This window comes from Somniosus microcephalus, chromosome 14 (genome assembly GCF_052327205.1).
Source record: "Somniosus microcephalus isolate GS21.2 chromosome 14, FLI_Smic_1.0, whole genome shotgun sequence".
Taxonomy (NCBI): domain Eukaryota; kingdom Metazoa; phylum Chordata; class Chondrichthyes; order Squaliformes; family Somniosidae; genus Somniosus; species Somniosus microcephalus.
In genome coordinates, this window is record NC_141000.1 from 72,313,393 (window position 1) to 72,333,349 (window position 19,957).

Consider the following 19,957-nt stretch of genomic DNA (forward strand, 5'->3'; position numbering starts at 1 on the left):
GTTTAAAAAGGGAGAAAAGGATAGACTGAGTAATTACAGGCCAGTCAGCCTAACCTCGGTGGTGGGAAAATTATCGGAAAAAATTCTGAAGGACAGGATAAATCTGCATTTAGAAAGACATGGATTAATCAGGAACAGTCAGCATGTACTTGTTAAGGGAAGGTCGCATCTAACTAAATTTTTTGAGGAGGTAACAAGGAGGGTCGATGAGGGTAGTGCGTTTGATGTAGTCTATATGGATTTTAACAAGGATTGTGATAAGGTCCTGCATGGCACGCTAGTCACGAAAGTAAAAGCCCATAGGATCCAAGGCAAAGTGGCAAATTGGATCTGAAATTGGCTCAGAGGCAGGAAACAAAGGGTAATGGTTGAAGGGTGTTTTTGTGACTGGAAGGCTGTTTCCAGTGGGGTTCTGCAGGGGTCAGTACTGGGTCCTTTGCTTTTGTATATATCAATAATTTGGACTTGAATGTAGGCAGTATGATTAAGAAGTTTGCAGATGATACAAAAATTGGCCATGTAGTTGATAATGAAGAAGAAAGCTGTAGACTGCAGGAAGATATCAATGGACTGGTCAAGTGGGCAGAACAGTGGCAAATGGAATTCAATCCAGAGAAGTGTGAGGTAATGCATTTGGGAAGGGCTAACAAGGCAAGGGAATACACAATAAATGGTAGGACACTGAGAAGTGCAGAGGATCAGAGGGACCTTGGAGTGCATGTCCACAGATCCCTGAAGGTAGCAGGACAGGTAGATAAGGTGGTTAAGAAGGCATACGGGATACTTGCCTTTATTAGCCGAAACATAGAATATAAGAGCAGGGAGGTTATGCTTGAACTGTATAAAACACTAGTTAAGCCGCAGCTAGAATACTGCGTGCAGTTCTGGTCACCGCATTACAGGAAGGATGTGATTGCACTAGAGGGGGTGTAGAGGAGATTTACGAGGATGTTGCCTGGGCTGGGGAATTTTAGCTATGAGGAAAGACTGGATAGGCTGGGGTTATTTTCTTTGGAACAGGAGGCTAAGGGGAGGTCTAATTGAGGTGTATAAAATTATGAGGGGCCTAGATAGAATGGATAGGAATGACCTATTTCCCTTAGCAGAAGGGTCAATAACCAGGGGGCATAGATTTAAAGTAATTGGTAGGAGGTTTAGAAGGGATTTGAAGAGAAATGTTTTCACCCAGAGGGTGGTGGGGGTTTGGAACTCACTGCCTAAAAGGGTGGTAGAGGCAGAGACCCTCACCACATTTAAAAAGTACTTAGATATGCACCTGAAGTGCCGTAACCTACAAGGATATGGACCAAGAGCTGGTAAGTGGGATTAGGCTGGATAGCACTTTGTTGACCGGCATGGACAAGATGGGCCGAATGGCCTCCTTCTGTGCTGTAAATTTCTATGATTCTATGAAGTGAATTAAGTGGTTTCTCAGAATAGTGCTAAAATGTTATACAAATGCATCTTTCTTGAGAGGTTCAACTACTTGGTAACTACTCAACCTTAGGTGACAGTCATTTGCCATTCTATTACAGGTAGACTACCCTTTATCTGAACTTCTGAAAACCGAAACCCTCTAAAAACCGAAGGTTTTTTCGTTCAGCGTAAGTCGTGCGCACGACCCCCCCCCCCCCCACGGACCCTCGCCCCCCGCGCCGACCCCCCCGCGGACCCCCGCCCCCGCCGACTTACGCTGAGCGTCAGCGTAAGTCGTGTGCACGACCCCCCGCCGACCCCGACCCCCGCCTGGCGCCGACCCCCCCGACTTACGGTCGGGGCCGGCGGGGGGTCCGCGGGGGTCGGGGCTAGCGGGGGGGGGGGTCGGGGCCGGCGGGGGGTCGTGCGCACGACCCCCCGCCGACCCCCGCCGACCCACCTTCCGAAATCCTCCGAAAACCGAAACACGGCTGGTCCCGAGGTTTTCGGATAAAGGATAGTCTACCTGTATAGGAGAAGGACACAAATTTGTTTCTGGAAAAGAAAAAATCCCATCTCAAGTTTCTTTCCACCTATGGAGTTAGTATTCTAGGTGGCAAAAAGAGAGGCATGATCTTTGAGGGCAATCTTTATGCTTCCATAATAAAGTAACTGAGGCAAGTTGAGAATGCTAGCCAAATGAAAGCATGTACCACTTTCGCTCATGCCTAATGGCCTTAAGCAGTGGGGTGAACTGTGAAACAGCTTAATGGAGAAATTCATTACACTGTTCAATGAGTCATTCAATGAGAAAGCCTTTCTAAACACTTGAAAAGAAAAGAAATCACAACTTTTGGTACTGAACAATTCAGATAATGTTAGTAGAGTTGTCGAGTGTTTATTTGATCATATATCAACAAAATGTATCTTAGGGGAAAAAAGAATTTTTTTTTTCCACTGGGATGTAAATTTAAAAGTGGCACCGATTACACCAAAGATTGAATGAAACTGAAACGTGTCTGAGTTTAATACATAATTGTGCAAAGAAAAAAAGAAATTATCTTTGGAATTACTGACAATTAAAATACCAGTCTTTTATGACCTTAAGACAAAGGCCTAAAATTTAACCTCCATTAAGGTCTTATTCCATGCTTCAGCTTATAGGCACAATGCCCTGAAAATTCCCTTAAATGTGCCCTCAAAATGAAGTCAGTAGTCAGACTGAACAATGAGATATTAAAAGGGCTGAAACTATGGATATTCTCACAGAAACTGGAGAAGGATAGGCTATCAAGGCCACTGGCCCAGAGATAGCTTCGTAGGAGAGATAAGTATGCAACTCCGCAACTGAAATAATGTAAAGCTCTTTGTTATGAGGAGACTGAGAAGCTAGGGAAATGAATTTGCCACCTGACATGCCTGGATTCGACAGTTCCATCAACCTGACATAGCTGTTTGAGGTGACTTACACCAAAAAGAGGTGACATCCTCTGACACGCCACTCAGATTAAATGGAACGGGTGTCTTTTGAAAAATCGAGGGTATATAAGAGGATGTTTTTGACACTTTCCTGCTCTTGCGTTTTTTGTTCTCATTCTTTAGTAGTCTTTATTTAGTGTATGTAGAAAGATGTCTCTGTAAAAGTTCTGGAATAGTGTGGGGGGGTTCAAGCGAGGGGAAATTTAGAAAGTTAGAGAAAGGACAGGGCAATAGTGCAGGGTAGCGATATGGGCATTGAAAACCAGAGTGCAACAGGAAGGGACAGAGCATAGAAACTAAGAGTGCACCAGCAAATAAGGTCAGAGTAGGGAAAAATTATAAAACGGCAAAATTAAAGGCTCTTTAGCTGAATGCACGCAGCATTCGTAACAAGATGAAGAATTGACGGCACAAATAGAAATAAATGGGTATTATCAAATAGCCATCACAGAGACGTGGTTGCAATGTGACCAAGGCAGCGAACTGAATATTCAGGGGTATTTGACATTTTGGAAGGATAGACAGAAAGGAAAAGGAGGTGGGGTAGCTCTGTTAATAAAGGATGAGATCAGATTTTGGCTCAGAAGTTAACATAAGAACATAAGAAATAGGAGGAGTAGGCCAACCGGCCCCTCGAGCCTGCTCCGCCATTCAATAAGATCATGGCTGATCTGATCCTAACCGCCAATCTACTATCACAGAACCATCTCCTGAATCTAACAGAATTAGACACACGAAATAGGAGCAGGATCAGGCTACACCGCCCCTGGGCCCGCTCCGCTACCCACAGGGCCATGACCGATCCGAACCTAGACTCATGTCCAAATTCCTGCCCGCTCCCCATAACCCTTAATTCCCTTTACTTCTAGGAAACTGTCTATTTCTGTTTTAAATTTATGTAATGATGTAGCTTCTACAGCTTTTTGGGGCAGCATATTCCATGGACCTACCACCCTCGGAGTGAAGTAGTTCCTCCTCATGTCAGTTTTGAAAGAGCAGCTCCTTGTTCTAAGACTATGCCCCCTAGTTCTAGTTTCACCCATCATCGGGAACATCCTCCCCGCATCCACCCGATCCAACCCCTTCACAATCTTATATGTTTCAATAAGATCGCCTCTCATTCTTCTGAACTCCAATGAGTAGAGTCCCAATCTACTCAACCTCTCCTCATATGTCCATCCCCTCATCCCCGGGATTAACTGAGTGAACCTTTTTTGTACTGACTCGAGAGCAAGTATGTCCTTTCTTAAATATGGACACCAAAACTGTATGCAGTATTCCAGGTGCGGTCTCACCAATACCTTGTACAACTGAAGCAATACCTCCCTATTTTTATAATCTATCCCCCTAGCAATGAATGCCAACATTCCATTGGCCTTCTTAATCACTTGTCGATGTAGAATCAATTTGGGTGGAGGCAAGAAATAGTAAGGGAAAGAAGGCACTGGTGGGAGTAGGCTATAGGCCCCCCAACAGTAGCTACACCACTGGACAGAGTATAAATCAAGAAATATTGGGGGCTTGTAAGAAAGGTAGTGCAATAATCGTGGGTGATTTTAATCTTCATATAGATTGGACAAATCAAATTGGCAAAATCAGCCTTGAGGACGAGTTCAAAGAGTGCATTTGGGACAGTTTCTTGGAACAATACGTTGTGGAACCAACCAGGGAACAGGCTATTTTAGATCTGGTAATGTGTAATGAAACAGGATTAATTAATGATCTCATAGTAAAGGATCCTCTAGGGAAGAGTGATCATAATATGATAGAATTCCACACTCAGTTTGAAGGTGAGAAACTTGGGTCTGAAACTAGAGTATTAAACTTAAATAAAGGTAATTACAAAGGTATGAAGAGAGAGTTGGCTAAAGTGGACTGGAAAAATAGATTAGAAGGTAAGACATAGAAACATAGAAGATAGGAGCAGGAGTAGGCCATTCGGCCCCGCGAGCCTGCTCCGCCATTAAATGCGATCATGGCTGATAATCCAAATTCAGTACCCGGTCCCTGCTTTCTCCCCATACCCCTTGATCCCTTTAGCCTTAAGAAATATATCCAACTCCTTCTTGAATATATTTAACGAATTGGCCTCTACTGCCTTCTGTGGTAGAGAATTCCACAGGTTCACCACTCTCTGGGTGAAGAAATTCCTCCTCATTTCTGTCCTAAATGGCCTACCCCTTATTCTTAGACTGTGTACCCTGGTTCTGGACTCCCCAGCCATCAGGAACATCCTTCCTGCATCTAGTCTGTCCAGTCCTGTCAGAATTTTATAAGTTTCAATGAGATCCCCTCTCATTCTTCTAAACTCCAGTGAGTACAAGCCCAATCGACCCAATCTCTCCGCCTACGTCATTCCTGCCATCCCAGGTATCAGCCTGGTGAATCTTCGCTGAACTCCTTCCATAGCAAGAACATCCTTCCTCAGATAAGGTGACCAAAACTGCACACAATACTCAAGATGTGGTCTCACCAAGGCCCTGTACAACTGCAGCAAGACATCCTTGTTCCTGCACTCAAACCCTCTCGCTACGAATGCCAACATACCATTTTCCTTCTTAACCGCCTGCTGCACCTGCATGCTTACTTTCAGCGACTGGTGCACAAGGACACCCAGGTCTCATTGCACTTCCCCTTCTCCCAATCTATTGCCATTCAGATAATAATCTGCCTTCCTGTTTTTGCCACCAAAGTGGATAACCTCACATTTATCCACGTTATATTGCATCTGCCATGCTTCTGCCCAATCACCCAACCTGTCCAAATCATTCTGGAGTTTCTCGGCAGCCTCCTCACAGCACACACCCACCCAGTTTTGTGTCGTCTGCAAATTTGGAGATATTACATCTAGTTCCCTTGTCTCGATCATTAATATATATTGTGAATAGCTGGGGTCCAAGGACCGATCCCTGCGGTACCCCACTAGTCACTGCCTTCCACTCGGAAAAAGACCCGTTTATTCCAACTCTTTGCTTTCTGTCTGCCAACCAGTTCTCTATCCAAGTCAATACCTTGCCCCCAATCCCATGTGCTTTAACTTTACACGCTAATCTCTTATGCGGGACCTTATCGAAAGCCTTCTGAAAGTCCAAATGCACCACATCCACTGGTTCTCCCTTACCTATTTTACCATTTACATCCTCAAAAAATTCCAGTAGATTAGTCAAGCACGATTTACCTTTTGTACATCCATGTTGACTTTGTCCAATCCTGTCACTGTTTTCCAAGTGCTCTGCTATTACATCTTTTATAATGGACTCTAGCATTTTCCCCACTACCGATGTCAGGCTTACCGGTCTGTAATTCCCCGTTTTCTCTCTACCACCTTTCTTGAATAGTGCAGTAACATTAGCTACCCTCCAATCCATGGGTACTGTTCCAGATTCCATCGAATGTTGGAAGATGATCAGCAAAGCAGCTACTATTTCTAGGGCCACTTCCTGATGTAGATTATCAGGCCCTGGGGATTTATCAGCCTTCAATCCCATCAATTTCCCTAACACCATTGCCCTACAAATGCTGATTTCTTTCAGTTCCTCCTTTTCATCAGATCCTATGTTCCCCGACATCTCTGGGAGGTTATTTGTATCCTCCTTTGTGAAAACAGAGCCAAAATATGTATTTAATTGGTCTGCCATTTTTTTGTTCCCCATTATAAATTCCCCTGATTCTGACTGCAAGGGACCTACGCTTGACTTCACATATCTATAAAAGCTTTTAGTCAGTTTTTAACGTTCCCTGCAAGCTTACTCTCATATTCTATTTCCCCTTCTTAATTAATCCCTTTGTCCTCCTTTGTTGAATCCTAAACTGCTCCCAATCCTCAGGTTTACTGCTTTTTCTGGCCAATTTATATGTCCTCTCCTTGGATCTTATACTATCCCTAATTTCCCTTGTTAGCCACGGTTGAGTCACCTTTTTTGTCTTATTTTTATGCCAAACTGGGATGAACAAATTCTGTAGTTCATCCATGCGGTCCTTGAATGTTTGCCATTGCTTATCCACCGTCAACCCTTTGAGTGACATTCCCCAATCAATCCTACCCAGCTCGCGCCTCAGACCATCGTAGTTTCCTTTATTTAAATTCAGGACCATAGTCTGAGTCAACTACTGCGTTCTCCATCTTAATGAAGAATTCGATCATATTATGATCGCTCCGACCAAAGATGGTAGAAAAGCAGTGGCAGACATTTAAAGAGATATTTCATGACTCTCAACAAATATATATTTCAGTGAGAAAGACTCGAAGAGAAGGATGAACCAACCATGGCTAACCAAGGAAGTTAAGGATGGTATCAAATTGAAAGAAAAGGCATACAATGTTGTGAAGATTAGTGGTAGGCCAGAAGATTGGGAAAATTTTAGAAACCACCAAAGGATGACTAAAAAAATAATAGAGGGAGAAAATAGCTTATAAGAGTAAACTAGCAAGAAATATAAAAACTGACAGGAAGAGCTTCTACAAGTATATAAAAAGGAAGAGAGTAGCTAAAATAAACGTTGGTCCCTTAGAGGACAAGACTGGGGAAATAATAATGGGAAACAAGGAAATGGCAGAGGCATTGAACAAATATTTTGTATCAGTTTTCACAGTATAGGACACTAAAAATATCCCAGTAATAATAGAAAATCAAGGGGCAAAAGGGAGGGAGGAACTTAAAACAATCACCATCACTACAGGAAAAAGTACTAGGCAAGCTTATGGGTCTAAAGGTTGACAAGTCCCCTGGACCTGATGGCCTGCATCCTAGGGTCTTAAAAGTGGTTACAGAGATAGTGGATGCATTGGTTGTAATCTTCCAAAATTCCCTTGACTCTGGAAAAGTCCCTGTGGATTAGAAACCCGCAAATGTAGCGCTCTTATTCAAAAATGGAGGGAGACAGAAAGCAGGAATCTATAGGCCAGTTAGCCTAACATCTGTCATTGGCAAAATGCTTGAATCCATTCATAAGGAAGTAGTAGCAGGGCATTTAGAAAATCATATGTATGAAAGGGAAATCATGTTTGACAAATCTATTAGAGTTCTTTGAGGAGGTAATGAGCAGGGTGGATAAAAGGGAACCAGTAGATGTAGTGTATTTGGATTTCCAAAAGGCAGTTGACAAGGTGCCACATAAAAGGTTACTGCATAAGATAAGAGCTCATGGTGTTGGGGGTAATATATTAGATTGGATAGAATTTCTGCTCATCCAGTACCGGATGTCGGACAAACTGTGACAATTTAGAGACAGTGGAGGGGTCGAGGGAAGTGGTGGTGAGGTAGAGCTGGATGTCGTCAGCGCACGTGGAAACTGACGCTGTGTTTAAGACATTAAGGATTCGGCTGGTGCCCGTGATAAATAGTTGTTGGGGTACTGACCTCTTCTTACAAACTCTTAAAATGTCTTGTTCACACCTTAGCTAAATAAAATTTTAAGCATGTAGGCATTATAGTTTATAAGTATGGTTCCCTCAAAATCCTAACACAGTTAAGGTATTTAAGTTGTAATAATAAAAGAAAGAAAATGTAAATGCTGGAAATCCAAAACAAAAATGCAGTAAGAGAAAATGCAGGCCATCATTTCAGGTGAATACCATTCCTCACTTGTTTTGTTTTCCTTCCAGATACTGGCTGGCTTGTGTATTTCCAGCATTTTCTGTTTTTGTTTAAGTTGTATTATCAGGTTTGTTACCTGCTACTAATTATTTATTAACCCCAAGCAAATAGTGTGTAATTTAGCTTGCTCTGACTCATCCTGCTTAAACTGATTCAATTAACATTCATTAAGCCACCACTCAGCCACCAGCAGGGAAACACACTGCAACATTGCTTGGAATGACATTTATCTCTCAGTTCACTGCAGATTTCTTTTTACACAGGATTGTTAGGACATGGAATGCCCTATTAGAAACAGCGGTGAAAGCAGAATCCATATTAAAAGGGAAGTTCACATGAACACCCTGTGGTAAACCACTGTAGTTCACTGTGTTCACTGTTGTTGTTGTTGTCGTTCACTCTTGTTTCACTGTTGTGCCTGACTATGCCTCAGCTGACTCCGCCCCTGGGCTACCGAGTATAAGAGCGGCCGCATGGCAGCTCCTGGCATTCGGTCGTCCACTAGAGGCATAGTCCTGATCTGTCTGAAGTGCAATTCAGTAGTTAATAAAAGCCTGTCGTTCTGAACTCTGCCCAGCCTTTTATTAGAATTGATAGCGCATCACACCCTCCTCCACTCTCCATGCTGGTAGTCTCCTTTCTCACCCAGTTCATGCTGGCACTCGTTCTCCCTTCAACCCCAGTTCACCCATCTCGCATTGATACTGCCACTCACTCTCCTTCCCTCCTCCCCAGTCCATACTGGTACTCACCACACCCTTCCCACTCCCCAGCATCACTTTTAGGGTCTTCGGTCTCCGACCAGAGTCCTACTATTGGTGTACTGCTTTAAGCCAAAGTGACTGAATGTGGCTGTTTACTGTGGACAGGCATACCTGCTTAATTCTATGCATCCACATTCAACTACTTTGATTTATAGCAGCAGCAAAATGACTTGATTAGGAGTCCCAGAAGGATGCTGAGGTTAGACGCAAGAGACCCAGGAGCAGTGCTCAGGGGAAGATGCTTGGCCCTGCTGATTTTTGTTTGCAAACTGACAGGGCCCCAAAATGCTTACTGCCAAATACATACAGATGGCATGTATGATTAGAATCAAAGAGGCATTCCAGTAATGTCTTTGTTCAAGGTTTATTCCAAGGACTAAGGCAACTCCCTCCTCCCCACATCTGCTGCATTATGAGAATTGGCAAGGAGGTTTCCTTGCTTCTCTTACAAGTGTCCCTACATGTTAATGATTACGTTCTGCATCTATAAATTTTGAAAGCTGTGAAACACTCTCCTTTTAATGCCTTAACACATTAGATGCAATGCCTTATTTCAAGCAGTCGTGAATACCTCCATCAAGGTAACAATTTCAATTAAGCAGCACCAACATCTGTAAATTTCAGGTGTTAGGAGACCAATATTCTCCAGAACATCTCCTTAGATGTGGCTATCTAAAAAATTCTATTCAAGATAGTGCTGTCTTATCTTCATTAACAATTACACTTGAACATATTTTGTTGAAACACTGCTTTCCATTAATGCTTCCGTAGTAAATAATCAGGCTTGAATTAACCTGACCTCAAAGTCAACAAAATGTTAAGAATTATTCTAATTTTCAATCTTGCTGACTATAAGTAGAAGCATCTCATTTCACTAATTTTCACACATCTCAGTGTGTAGTGTTTAGCTTGCTAAAATCACCAAAGCTTGCAGTGAAATTACACCATAGTGACAAATAACAGTTGTTTCTCCTATAATAGTCATCAACTATACAGGTGCTTTCAAGAGTAACTAACTTATATTACTTCCTGCAAACTTAAGAGTACTGTGCATTATAATAATGGCAGATGGAAGTATAAAAATGAAAATATTTTTCAAAAGCATGCAAGGATAAAACTGACCAACAGTAGTGGACTCCTGTACTAGGTAAGTGAGGCTGGGCAGATTAACTGAAGGCCAAGACGCTGCTACTCTTAACTTCTGGATAGGACCAGAAATTATTTCTCGTTTCTCAGCTACCACTTAAGGATTTTGTAGAGAGTCCATTCACTACATTTCAAACCCATCATCAATTCCATGTGCAGTGTCACACACTACGTGCATGTTATGTAGATTGAAAGTAGCAGTTAATTTAAAGGTCACTATTAAGTCAATGGAAACAATGAGGCCGCTTTAATGCTTCTACATTAATGCATATTGAAAATACTCTACGTACAAGTCACAGATTTATTGTTAAAAAGATTGCAAATCACTTCTATTCCTAACTGGAAATGAAACTTGTTGCATCCCTATTCAAAAACATATTACTATTGCAGGAACTGAGACAAGTTAATTCAATATTTAAACATAGCAGAAGTATATTAACCCAGACAAACCAACTTCCTGTAACTGTTTCGTCAGAAGACCACAAGCTGTTTCCCCCTTCGTGAGCTAAGGTGTTTCACTTGAATCGGCTATTGCTTAAGGGAAACTTCAAATTAATCCTGAGAATATTTACTGATGCTTATTTAACTTGTACAGTACCAGCATATTTCAGCATAATTTCACAATATGGTTTGTAAGATGAATAATGACTGTTAGCGTGGTAATTTCAAATGCTCATCAGTTCTTAATTTCATGACGTGGAAAGCATCACAGAACAATTTTCAGAGACGTGAACACAGTATTACAGGTATGTTAATTTGTTTAAACTTAGTGTACATATTCTTGTCTTAGGGCTTGCATTCAAAAATGTTTGTATAGCTATATTTGTGACATTTCGATCACAATGAATATATAAATTACTGCAGGTATAGAAACAAAACAGTAGCTTTATTGCTGTGAATCAAACCTCTTCTAAAACTTCCCTAATGGCTTAGTTGCTCAATGAACTGGCTGATATGGTACTGAGTGATGTAGACCTGGAAGACCCTGATCTGTCTATAGTTGGCTTCAACACCCCTGGGCTATGGAGAATAAAAAAGTCAGACAGGGTTTGCACTCCTGATTACTTAAGATTTTAAATGGAGCAGATGGAGGAACTTGGTGTGCAGATACACAGGCCATTCAAAATTGCAGCACAAGTAGAAAAGGCCATAAAAAAACCAAACTGAATCTTTGGTTTTGTATCTAGAGGCATGGAATAATAAAGCAAGAAAGTGATGCTTAGTTGGAGTATTACCCATAGTTTTGGGCACTCCATTATAGGGAGGTTTTAACAATAGAAAAGGTGCAATGTACATTCACTAGGATGTTAGTAAGGATGGGAGATTACAGTTATGATGATACTGGAGAGGTTTTCCCCCCACAGGTTAGTAGCTAATCTGATACATGCCTTCAGGATTGAGTGAACAGCGATATTGTTTCCATTGGTCAGGAAGATGGTAATAAGAGGGAACAAATTTATGATAATCATAACAAGTGTAGTAAGAATTAAAGAGGTTGGAAAAAAATCATTACACGTAGGACAAATAAAATGTGGAATTCTCTGCCACAAACCATTATAGAAGCAGAGTCCATAAATTCTTTTAAAAGGAAATTAGATACTTGCTTGAAAAAGATGAATACTGAAGGATTTGGGGAGTGAGCAGAAGAGTGGGATTAGACCAAGTGGCTCATGTGGATAAAAAACACTTGGCCAAGTGGTCTGTGCTTTGACATTACATTCTATGGTAACAGTTTATAAAATATTGCAGAAATAATTTTAAGTAAGAAACATGGAAACTTTTATTGCTGGCTTTTTGAAGTAGTATATATATAATCTGTTGCAGTATTTTAAAGAAAAGGACTGCTTACCATGTAGAGGGGCTTGCATATGTTTTCTGAACTCACTTTTTCCACAACTTTTAATTTTAATGAGGGAATGAATCCCTTGAGGCTCTCCTGATATTGGTGTACTTTTCAAAATAGTACAGCTTTTAAACAATTATGACTGTTCACATTTAATAATCTTTTAAAAATTGCTCTCAATCCTGAAATGGTTTGTACTGCTTTTTAAAGGGAACTGCAAGATCATAGTATGTATGCTATTACAAAAAATGCTTGTGGGAAAAATAATGGCCCAGAATTTGCAGTTGGGATGATGGCAAACTGGCAGCGTTTGCTGTCATTCTGCCTTCGAGACTGACCACAACTTCAGGATTTGGCGCATGCAATCCTGAAGTTGTGGTCTATCAGTTTCAGCTCCGAAACAGGTTACGCTGTGCAACTCCAGTTCTGATGAAAGGTCATCGACCTGAAACGTTAACTCTGTTTCTCTCTTCACAGATGCTGCCTGACCTGCTGAGCATGTCCAGCATTTTCTGTTTTTATATATTATATAATACAGGGCTTTATTAATCAAAAAAGTTGCTGAGGGAAATGGCACCTCAAACTGGTTCAATATTTATTACTGTCTTAAGGGCATTCTGATAATACTGTAGAAAGCAAACCAATATCAGAGTGTGTGTTTGTGTTTGTGGGTAAAAATCATAGCCGATACTGATCCTATCTACATATGTGCATCTTTTACAGTAGAAGTCCATGGATAGTGATTAGGAGCAGTAAACCTGGCTGATATTTTCCATCCCAAACCTGGAGACACCAAGGCCAAATTCAATGCCATTACCATTACCCTGGCCGAGATAAGTTGCTAATGCAGCAAAATTCAGGATCAAGCTTAGGACTTTCCTACACTGTATGGCTTAGTACCAGGCCACACAATGCATTTATCCACTGAACAATTGAAGAGCTTTTTCTTATTTTTTGGATTAATTTATGAATCACAGTGAGGGATGCCAATGCTGGATGGAATACATTTTCTACCCAGTATCAACATCAAGCACCATAAGAACATAAGAAATAGGAGCAGGAATAGGCCACTTGGCCCCTCGAGCCTGCTCCGCCATTCAATGAGATCATGGCTGATCTTGGGCTCAAAGCCACTTCCCCGCCCGCTCCCCATAACTCTTCACTCCCTTATCTTGCAAATATCTGTCGATCTCCACCTTAAATGTATTTAATGACCCAGCCTCCACAGCTCTCAGGGGCAGAGAATTCCACAGATTTACGACCGTCAGAGAAGAAATTCCTCCTCATCTCAGTTCTAAAAGGGCAACCCTTTATTCTAAAACTGTGCCCCTGCATTCTAGGTTTCCCCACAAAGCATCATCAGATGCAGAGCAAAGCTCCCTCTAACTTGCTACAAATAGGTGCCTGCCTAAACTCCAACTTCAAAAAAGCACCAGTACTGTGCCACTGTGAATTGTTTCCATTTCTCACATCAGCCATCCTTATGGTCTCTCTATAGGTGATTGCCAATTTAGTACCAATTAGTAGCGTTATGGTCATATTTGGGCAGGTGGGGTCACTCCTCACACACTCTATGCAACTGTGTGAGGAGTGACCAAATTCATCACAAAGGACATTTACAGCCAGCAGAGTGAGGGCATTTTTATCCCTTCAGTCTGGGATGGATTTGAAGCTGGATAACAGAGGTCAAAGAATAGTGTTACAGATTATAGGTTTGGGGTTTCCTCTTTAGGCACAACCTGGAAGTTAGACCCCAAAATGCGTCCAATGTCACAACCATTTTGCCGATGTAAAGTTACGTCCAAGTACCCTCTCAATCGCATTAGAATACGCCCAAACTAAAAATGGGCGTAAATCAGCATAAACAATTGGGGCCCAAGGAAAGCACCCGAACCCACATCATATATTTTTTCTTTAAGTACAAAAATTTAAGTTTCAACTCATTTAACCATCCTTCATGCATATCAAGCACAGTATGTTCAGGAACCTGCAATCTGGGAAGCTTTTCAATTTTGAATACGACTCATACCTATGACATAGAAATGCATTAAGATAAACAGAAAATACAGAGCAGGTCTCAGTGAGGATCACACTTCATCTAGAGCCATCCTTGGCTCCTTAACCTGTCCCATTACCACCACCTCTTGCTTTGAATATCTCTTAATGTCTCTCAATGTCTCTTAATCTCTCCTGCTTTCTATCCTATCACTGACCTTCCCTTTTGTTCTTTCATCCCCTCCCCCTTTTCCCAGCCCCTAAACTTGCTTTCCATTTCCTGCTTTTTTCCAGTTCTGACGAAAGGTCTTCGACCCGAAACGTTAACTCTTTCTCTCTCCACGGATGCTGCCTGGCCTGCTGAGTATTTCCAGCGTTTTCTGTTGTTATTTCGGATTTCCAGCATCCGCAGTATTTTGCTATTTTTCTCAGTGGAGGATAATCTTTTAAAAATGCTCCTAAAATTGCAATGAAATACTACATGACTTTCTTTCTTGTTGCGCCTGAAAATCTGGCCGCAATGTGAAGGGACCCTCTAAACAAGCAGAATTGGAGGTTACTCGCAACTAAGAGTTGGGGTCATGGCCAGTTTTCCAGGCGGCGATTCATTCTGGTGGAAGGTTTGATGGACGGCTGTAAAAGATCGAGGAGCCTTGGGCGTGTTGTAGTTACGCACTTATACTTACGCCCAAAATTCCACGCCCAGATTATGCACGTTTCTGGGCGCAAAAGGGGAGGAAACTCTAGGCCATTGACCCTGACCCCAGAGTCTGTACAATATCATTACAGTATCTACCAGAAATTCTTTGAATGAACAACTTGCATTTATATAGCGCAAGTACAAAAATGTCCTAAGGCACTTTGCAGTGGTGTAAACAAAAATAATGGATGCCAAGCCAAAGGAGCAGATATTAGGAGTGACCAAAAGTTTCAAAGAAGTTGGTTCTAACGAGGGTCTTAAAGGAGGAGAGGGAAGTCAGTAAGTAGAAGGGTTTAGGGAGGGACCTATGTGCTTGAAGACTCACCTGCCAATGGTGGGCAAGGGGAGGGGAAATGCACGAGAGGCCAGAGCTGGAAGAATGGAAAGTTCAGGTGGGCGGGGGAGCAGGGTTATACGGATGGAAGAGTGGGAGCGCAGAGATCTCAGAGTGTTGTAGGGATGGAGGAGTTTACAGAGATGGGGAAGGCCAAGGCCATGGAGGAATTTGAAAACAAGGATGAAAAGTTTAAAATAGAGGTGCTGCCGGACTGGGAGCCAATGTAGGTCAGCGAGCACAGGGGTGATTTTAAAGGGTCCCAGACCTGAAACGTTAACTCTTGTTTCTCTCTCCATGGATGCTGCCTGGCCTGCTGAGTATTTCCAGCATTTTCTGTTGTTATTCCTGATTTTAATCAATCCACTATTGCCGGCCGGTGTTTTCAGCTGCCTAGGCCCGAAGCTCTGGAATTCCCTCCATAAACCTCTCCACCTCTCTGCCGCCCTTTAAGATGCTCCTTAAACCCTACTACTTTGACTATTCTTTTGGCCATCTGTCCTAATATCTCATGTGGCTCAGTGTCAAATTTGTTTGATAACACTCCTGTGAAGCACATGGGGACATTTTACTACATTAAAAAGGAGCTATATAAATACAAGATGTTGTTGTATCATCAGACTGCTAGTCCAATATCCAATCTTGGATAAGCCCAGTTAAATATTGGGAAGAAGGCTTAGCAACTTGACATTTCAGGCAACTGAAAACTGTTAATAAAAATAAGCAAGCAATTCATTGTATGAGGAACTGAACTCTAACGAGTGCATTTACACAAGACAGGTTTTAAATCTTTTAGATAACAGAATGTGAACTGCTCGCCACAGAGATCGCAAGATCTTTTTGAGAAGCTTACTTCAGGGCCAGCGGCAAACGCCTTTGCTGCACCGCTGACTGCAAATTACCACTGCCATATTTTAATCAAATCTTTTGATCAAAGCCAGACACTAAACTTAATCTCTCTGGTGGTACATATAAAAAAACAATTTGTTTTTGTTTTATCAAAGTTTCCTAAAATTGAGCTGTATGCAACCATTTCTCTCCAATCAAATAAACCAGATGGTACTCTGTGTTTACGATATGAAATAAAGTTGGGGAGCACTATATAAAGTGCCACTCTTCAGTTAGTGAGAGCAATTTACTTGTTAGTAAATAAAGAAAGGAAAGAGCACAACATGTATATGAGAGCCGTTACTAAACAGAGATAGCGATGCGCAAGGAGAGCTGTTAATAAAAAGCAATCTGTACAATGAAAACTAATTTGTATTGCAAAGCTTTTCCCCTCGGTGACATGAAGCGATGAGTGGGGAATAATGTTTGCACATTTTCTTTTTAAATTTGATTCCCTAAAATAGTTCATATGTTGTTACATGGAGAGGACGAATAAGGTTTAAAATTTAAAAAAAAAATCTTATTTTGTAAACAGAGGGGGGAAAAAAATCCCTTAATGGCAAATAAGAACTGAATCAGTCCAATGGATAATAAAAATCAGGAATTAAATCCCCTAGTTGGCAGGCAAGTAACATTTAAATTCACCTTGCTTACACAAGTAGTTTTGTATCTTTCTGATGCAATGCTGTACATATGTTTTCAAATGGCAAAAGGGACATAATAAACTTGCAGGGCTACAGGGTAGAGCAGGGGAATGAGACTGACTGGATTGCTCTACAGAGAGCTGGCATGGACTCGATGGGCTGAATGGCCTCCTGTGCCGTTATGACTATGACTCTAGAAGTAGAAGCTGCTCAATATAAACTCAATCAATAATTTATGTTTGTTTCTTTCAGGTTAATGGATAATCGGTGTACTCTTACCACTGACAGCGTTCATAGACAGATATTGGGAGGCCTATACATATTATTATTCCTGGTAGGAGTCATTAGTAATGTTGTGACAATGTGGGCCTTCAAACAAGCTGATAAATCTGCAACCTTCATTTACATGAAAAATTTAACTGCTTCCGATTTACTCCTTTCCTGCAGTCTTCTCTTTCGAGCCATATATTACTTAAAGAGTGATTCATGGAGCCATGAAGATTTTGCATGCATTTTAACAACATTTGTAACAATTTCAATTTTCTATGATAATATGTACTGCAGCATACTTTTCTTGTTGTGGACTAGCATCAGCAGATATGCAATAGTAGTAAGACCCAAATTTGTTCTTATGCACTATTTTATCAAACCTAAAGTGATCATACTTGTATGCGTTTTTACTTGGATTGTACCAGCAATGTGCATTTTACCTTTACTCCTATCCTATTTTGTAGTCAATTCAACGATAAATGCAAAGTCTTGCTATGATCTAATCATCAAGGGAGGAAAATTCTTTACGATTCCTCATATTTTTGGTGCAGCTTTCTTTTTTCTAACATTACTATTTTTGATCATTTTTTACACTCTGTTGGCTTATCATCTTCATCAAACCCAGAAGAACAGTATGGTAGCCAAAAGTCAGGGCAGTAACTTAAAGGTCCGCAGGAAAATTTTTGCATCCATCATTTTGTTCATAGTCTGCTTTGTGCCATATCATGTCCAACGAGTTCTGAATGTTACATCTGATGACGCAAACTGCCAGTGGCAGGAAAAACTAAACAAAGTGAAGAGTGGTGTGATTCTACTTGCTGCTCTAAGCTGCTGTATTCATCCACTGCTACATTTATGCTTTCGTTCAAAATTTTGCAAAGCAAAGGATGCTCCTAGGAAAATAAGTGCTATTAGCTGCATTGACAATACCAACAATGACCATAACATGACTCCAGAAGAAAAGACAAGACTGTGAATAAAACTCAAACTTCTATCAAAATGTGAACATTTTTTCCAAAGTTGTAAAGTAATGAAATTCTACTTAACTGTCGAATTCCATTTTAAAACTAGGAGTAAAAATGCCCTCATACTTTCTTAAAAATGTGCTGTTATGTAGGTTTTAAAAAATTATAGGCTACATTGGAATGTAAACTGCTAGCTGCTTTGGTTTTCACCCATATGTAAATGTGATGTTCAAACTTAAGTAACAGTAGAGTGCTAGTAGTATTGTGACCAACAGCAATATATTCTTATTCCATGTCACTATTATACCATTTTAATTAGAATTAATCACCGACATTAGGGGGGGGGGGGGGGGGGAGATTTGTGAGGATGAAGAATCGGTTGAAATGAGAGTGTATAATATGAAGGGACATTCTAAATGCATGTACTGCCTCAACAGTTATTAATGTAGTTAAAAATAAATTGTTATAATTTATGCTGTATATGATTATGTCAAACATAGGAACATTTGTGACTGTTTTTATCAATTTGATGTTGAGCATCACTTGGAGGGACCACTTAGGGTAGCACTCAGATCAGCCATGATCTTATTGAATGGCGGAGCAAGCTCGAGGGGCCAAATGACCTACTTCTGCTCCTACGTCTTATGTTCTTATGCTCTAAGGAAACAGAATGTACTCTTGGTGGGGGACTTCAATGTCCATCACAAAGAGTGGTTTGCTAGTACCACCACAGACTGAGCTGGCCGAGTCCTAAAGGACATAGATACCAGACTGGGCTTGTCAGAGGTAGTGAGAGAACAACCTACTTGAACTCGTCCTCCCCAAACTACCAGTCATAGATGCATCTGTCCATGACGATATTGGTAGGAGTGACTACTGCATAGTCCTTGTGGGGAATAAAATTCATCTACACACTGAGGACATTCTCCATCATGTCGTGTGGCACTACAGCCGTGCTAAATGGGATAGATTAAGAACAGATCTGGCAGCTCAAAACTGGACACCCACTAAGCACTGTGGGCCATCAACCGTAGCAGAATTTATTCCACCAGAATCTGTAACCTAATGCTCCGGCATATCATTTCTCCATCACGATGAAGCTAGATGACCAACTCTGGTTCAATGAGAAGTGTAGAAGAGTATGCCAGGAGCACCAGGCGTACCTGAAAATGAGGTGCCAACACTACATGCATGCTAAAGAGGGGAAGCAGCATGCTATAGACAGAGTTCAGCGATCCCACAAGCAGCAGATCAGGTCAAAACTCGGCAATCCTGCAGTCACGAATGGTGGTGGACAATTAAGCAACTAATGGGAAGAGGAGGAGGTTCCGTGAACATCCCCATCCTCAATGATGACAGAGCCAAGCATGCAAGTGCAAAAGACAAGGCTGACGTGTTTTCAACCATCTTCAGCCAGAAGTGAAGAGTGAACGATCATTCACAGCTTCCTCCAGAGGTTCCCACAATCACAGATGTTAGTCTTTAGCCAATTCAATTTACTCAAAATGATATCAAGAAACAGCCGAGTGCACTGGACATAGAAAAGGCTATAGGCTCCGACAACACCACGGCTGTAGATTTGCGCTTTAGAACTAGCCGCACCTCTTGCTAAGCTGTCCCAGTACAGCTACAACATTGGCATAGAGTCACAACGGCACAAAAGGAGGCCATTCGGCCCATCGAGTCCGTGCCACCTCACACTTCTCTATTAATTTCCATCTGCCACTTGTCTGCCCATTCTGCTAGCCTTTCTATGTTCTATTGCAGTCGATTGGTATCATCCTTACTGTTTGCCACACCCCCAAGTTTGGCAAATTTAGAAATTCTACTTTTTATTCCAAATATCCAGGGCATTTATATATATCAAAAAAAGCAGTGACCCCAGCACTGACCCTTGGGGAACACAACTGTCTACC

At 41.5% G+C, this 19,957-nt stretch overlaps 2 protein-coding genes across 17 annotated transcripts in view; one reads left to right on the top strand and one right to left on the bottom strand.

The window, feature by feature from the left end:
- caska (calcium/calmodulin-dependent serine protein kinase a) overlaps positions 1-19,957 on the bottom strand; it is a 540,018-nt gene that overhangs the window by 291,562 nt on the left and 228,499 nt on the right. The window lies entirely within an intron of this gene.
- On the top strand, positions 10,897-18,389 carry LOC147107557 (cysteinyl leukotriene receptor 1). Its single transcript, XM_086006681.1, has 2 exons — positions 10,897-11,148; positions 17,059-18,389. Exon 2 carries the CDS (start codon positions 17,063-17,065, stop codon positions 18,050-18,052), a length of 990 nt encoding a protein of 329 aa, XP_085862807.1. The 5' UTR covers positions 10,897-11,148; positions 17,059-17,062; the 3' UTR covers positions 18,053-18,389.

Bases quoted from the DNA above. Each gene is read 5' to 3' on its own strand.
- LOC147107557 (XM_086006681.1), top strand. From the start codon at position 17,063: ATGGATAATCGGTGTACTCTTACCACTGACAGCGTTCATAGACAGATA.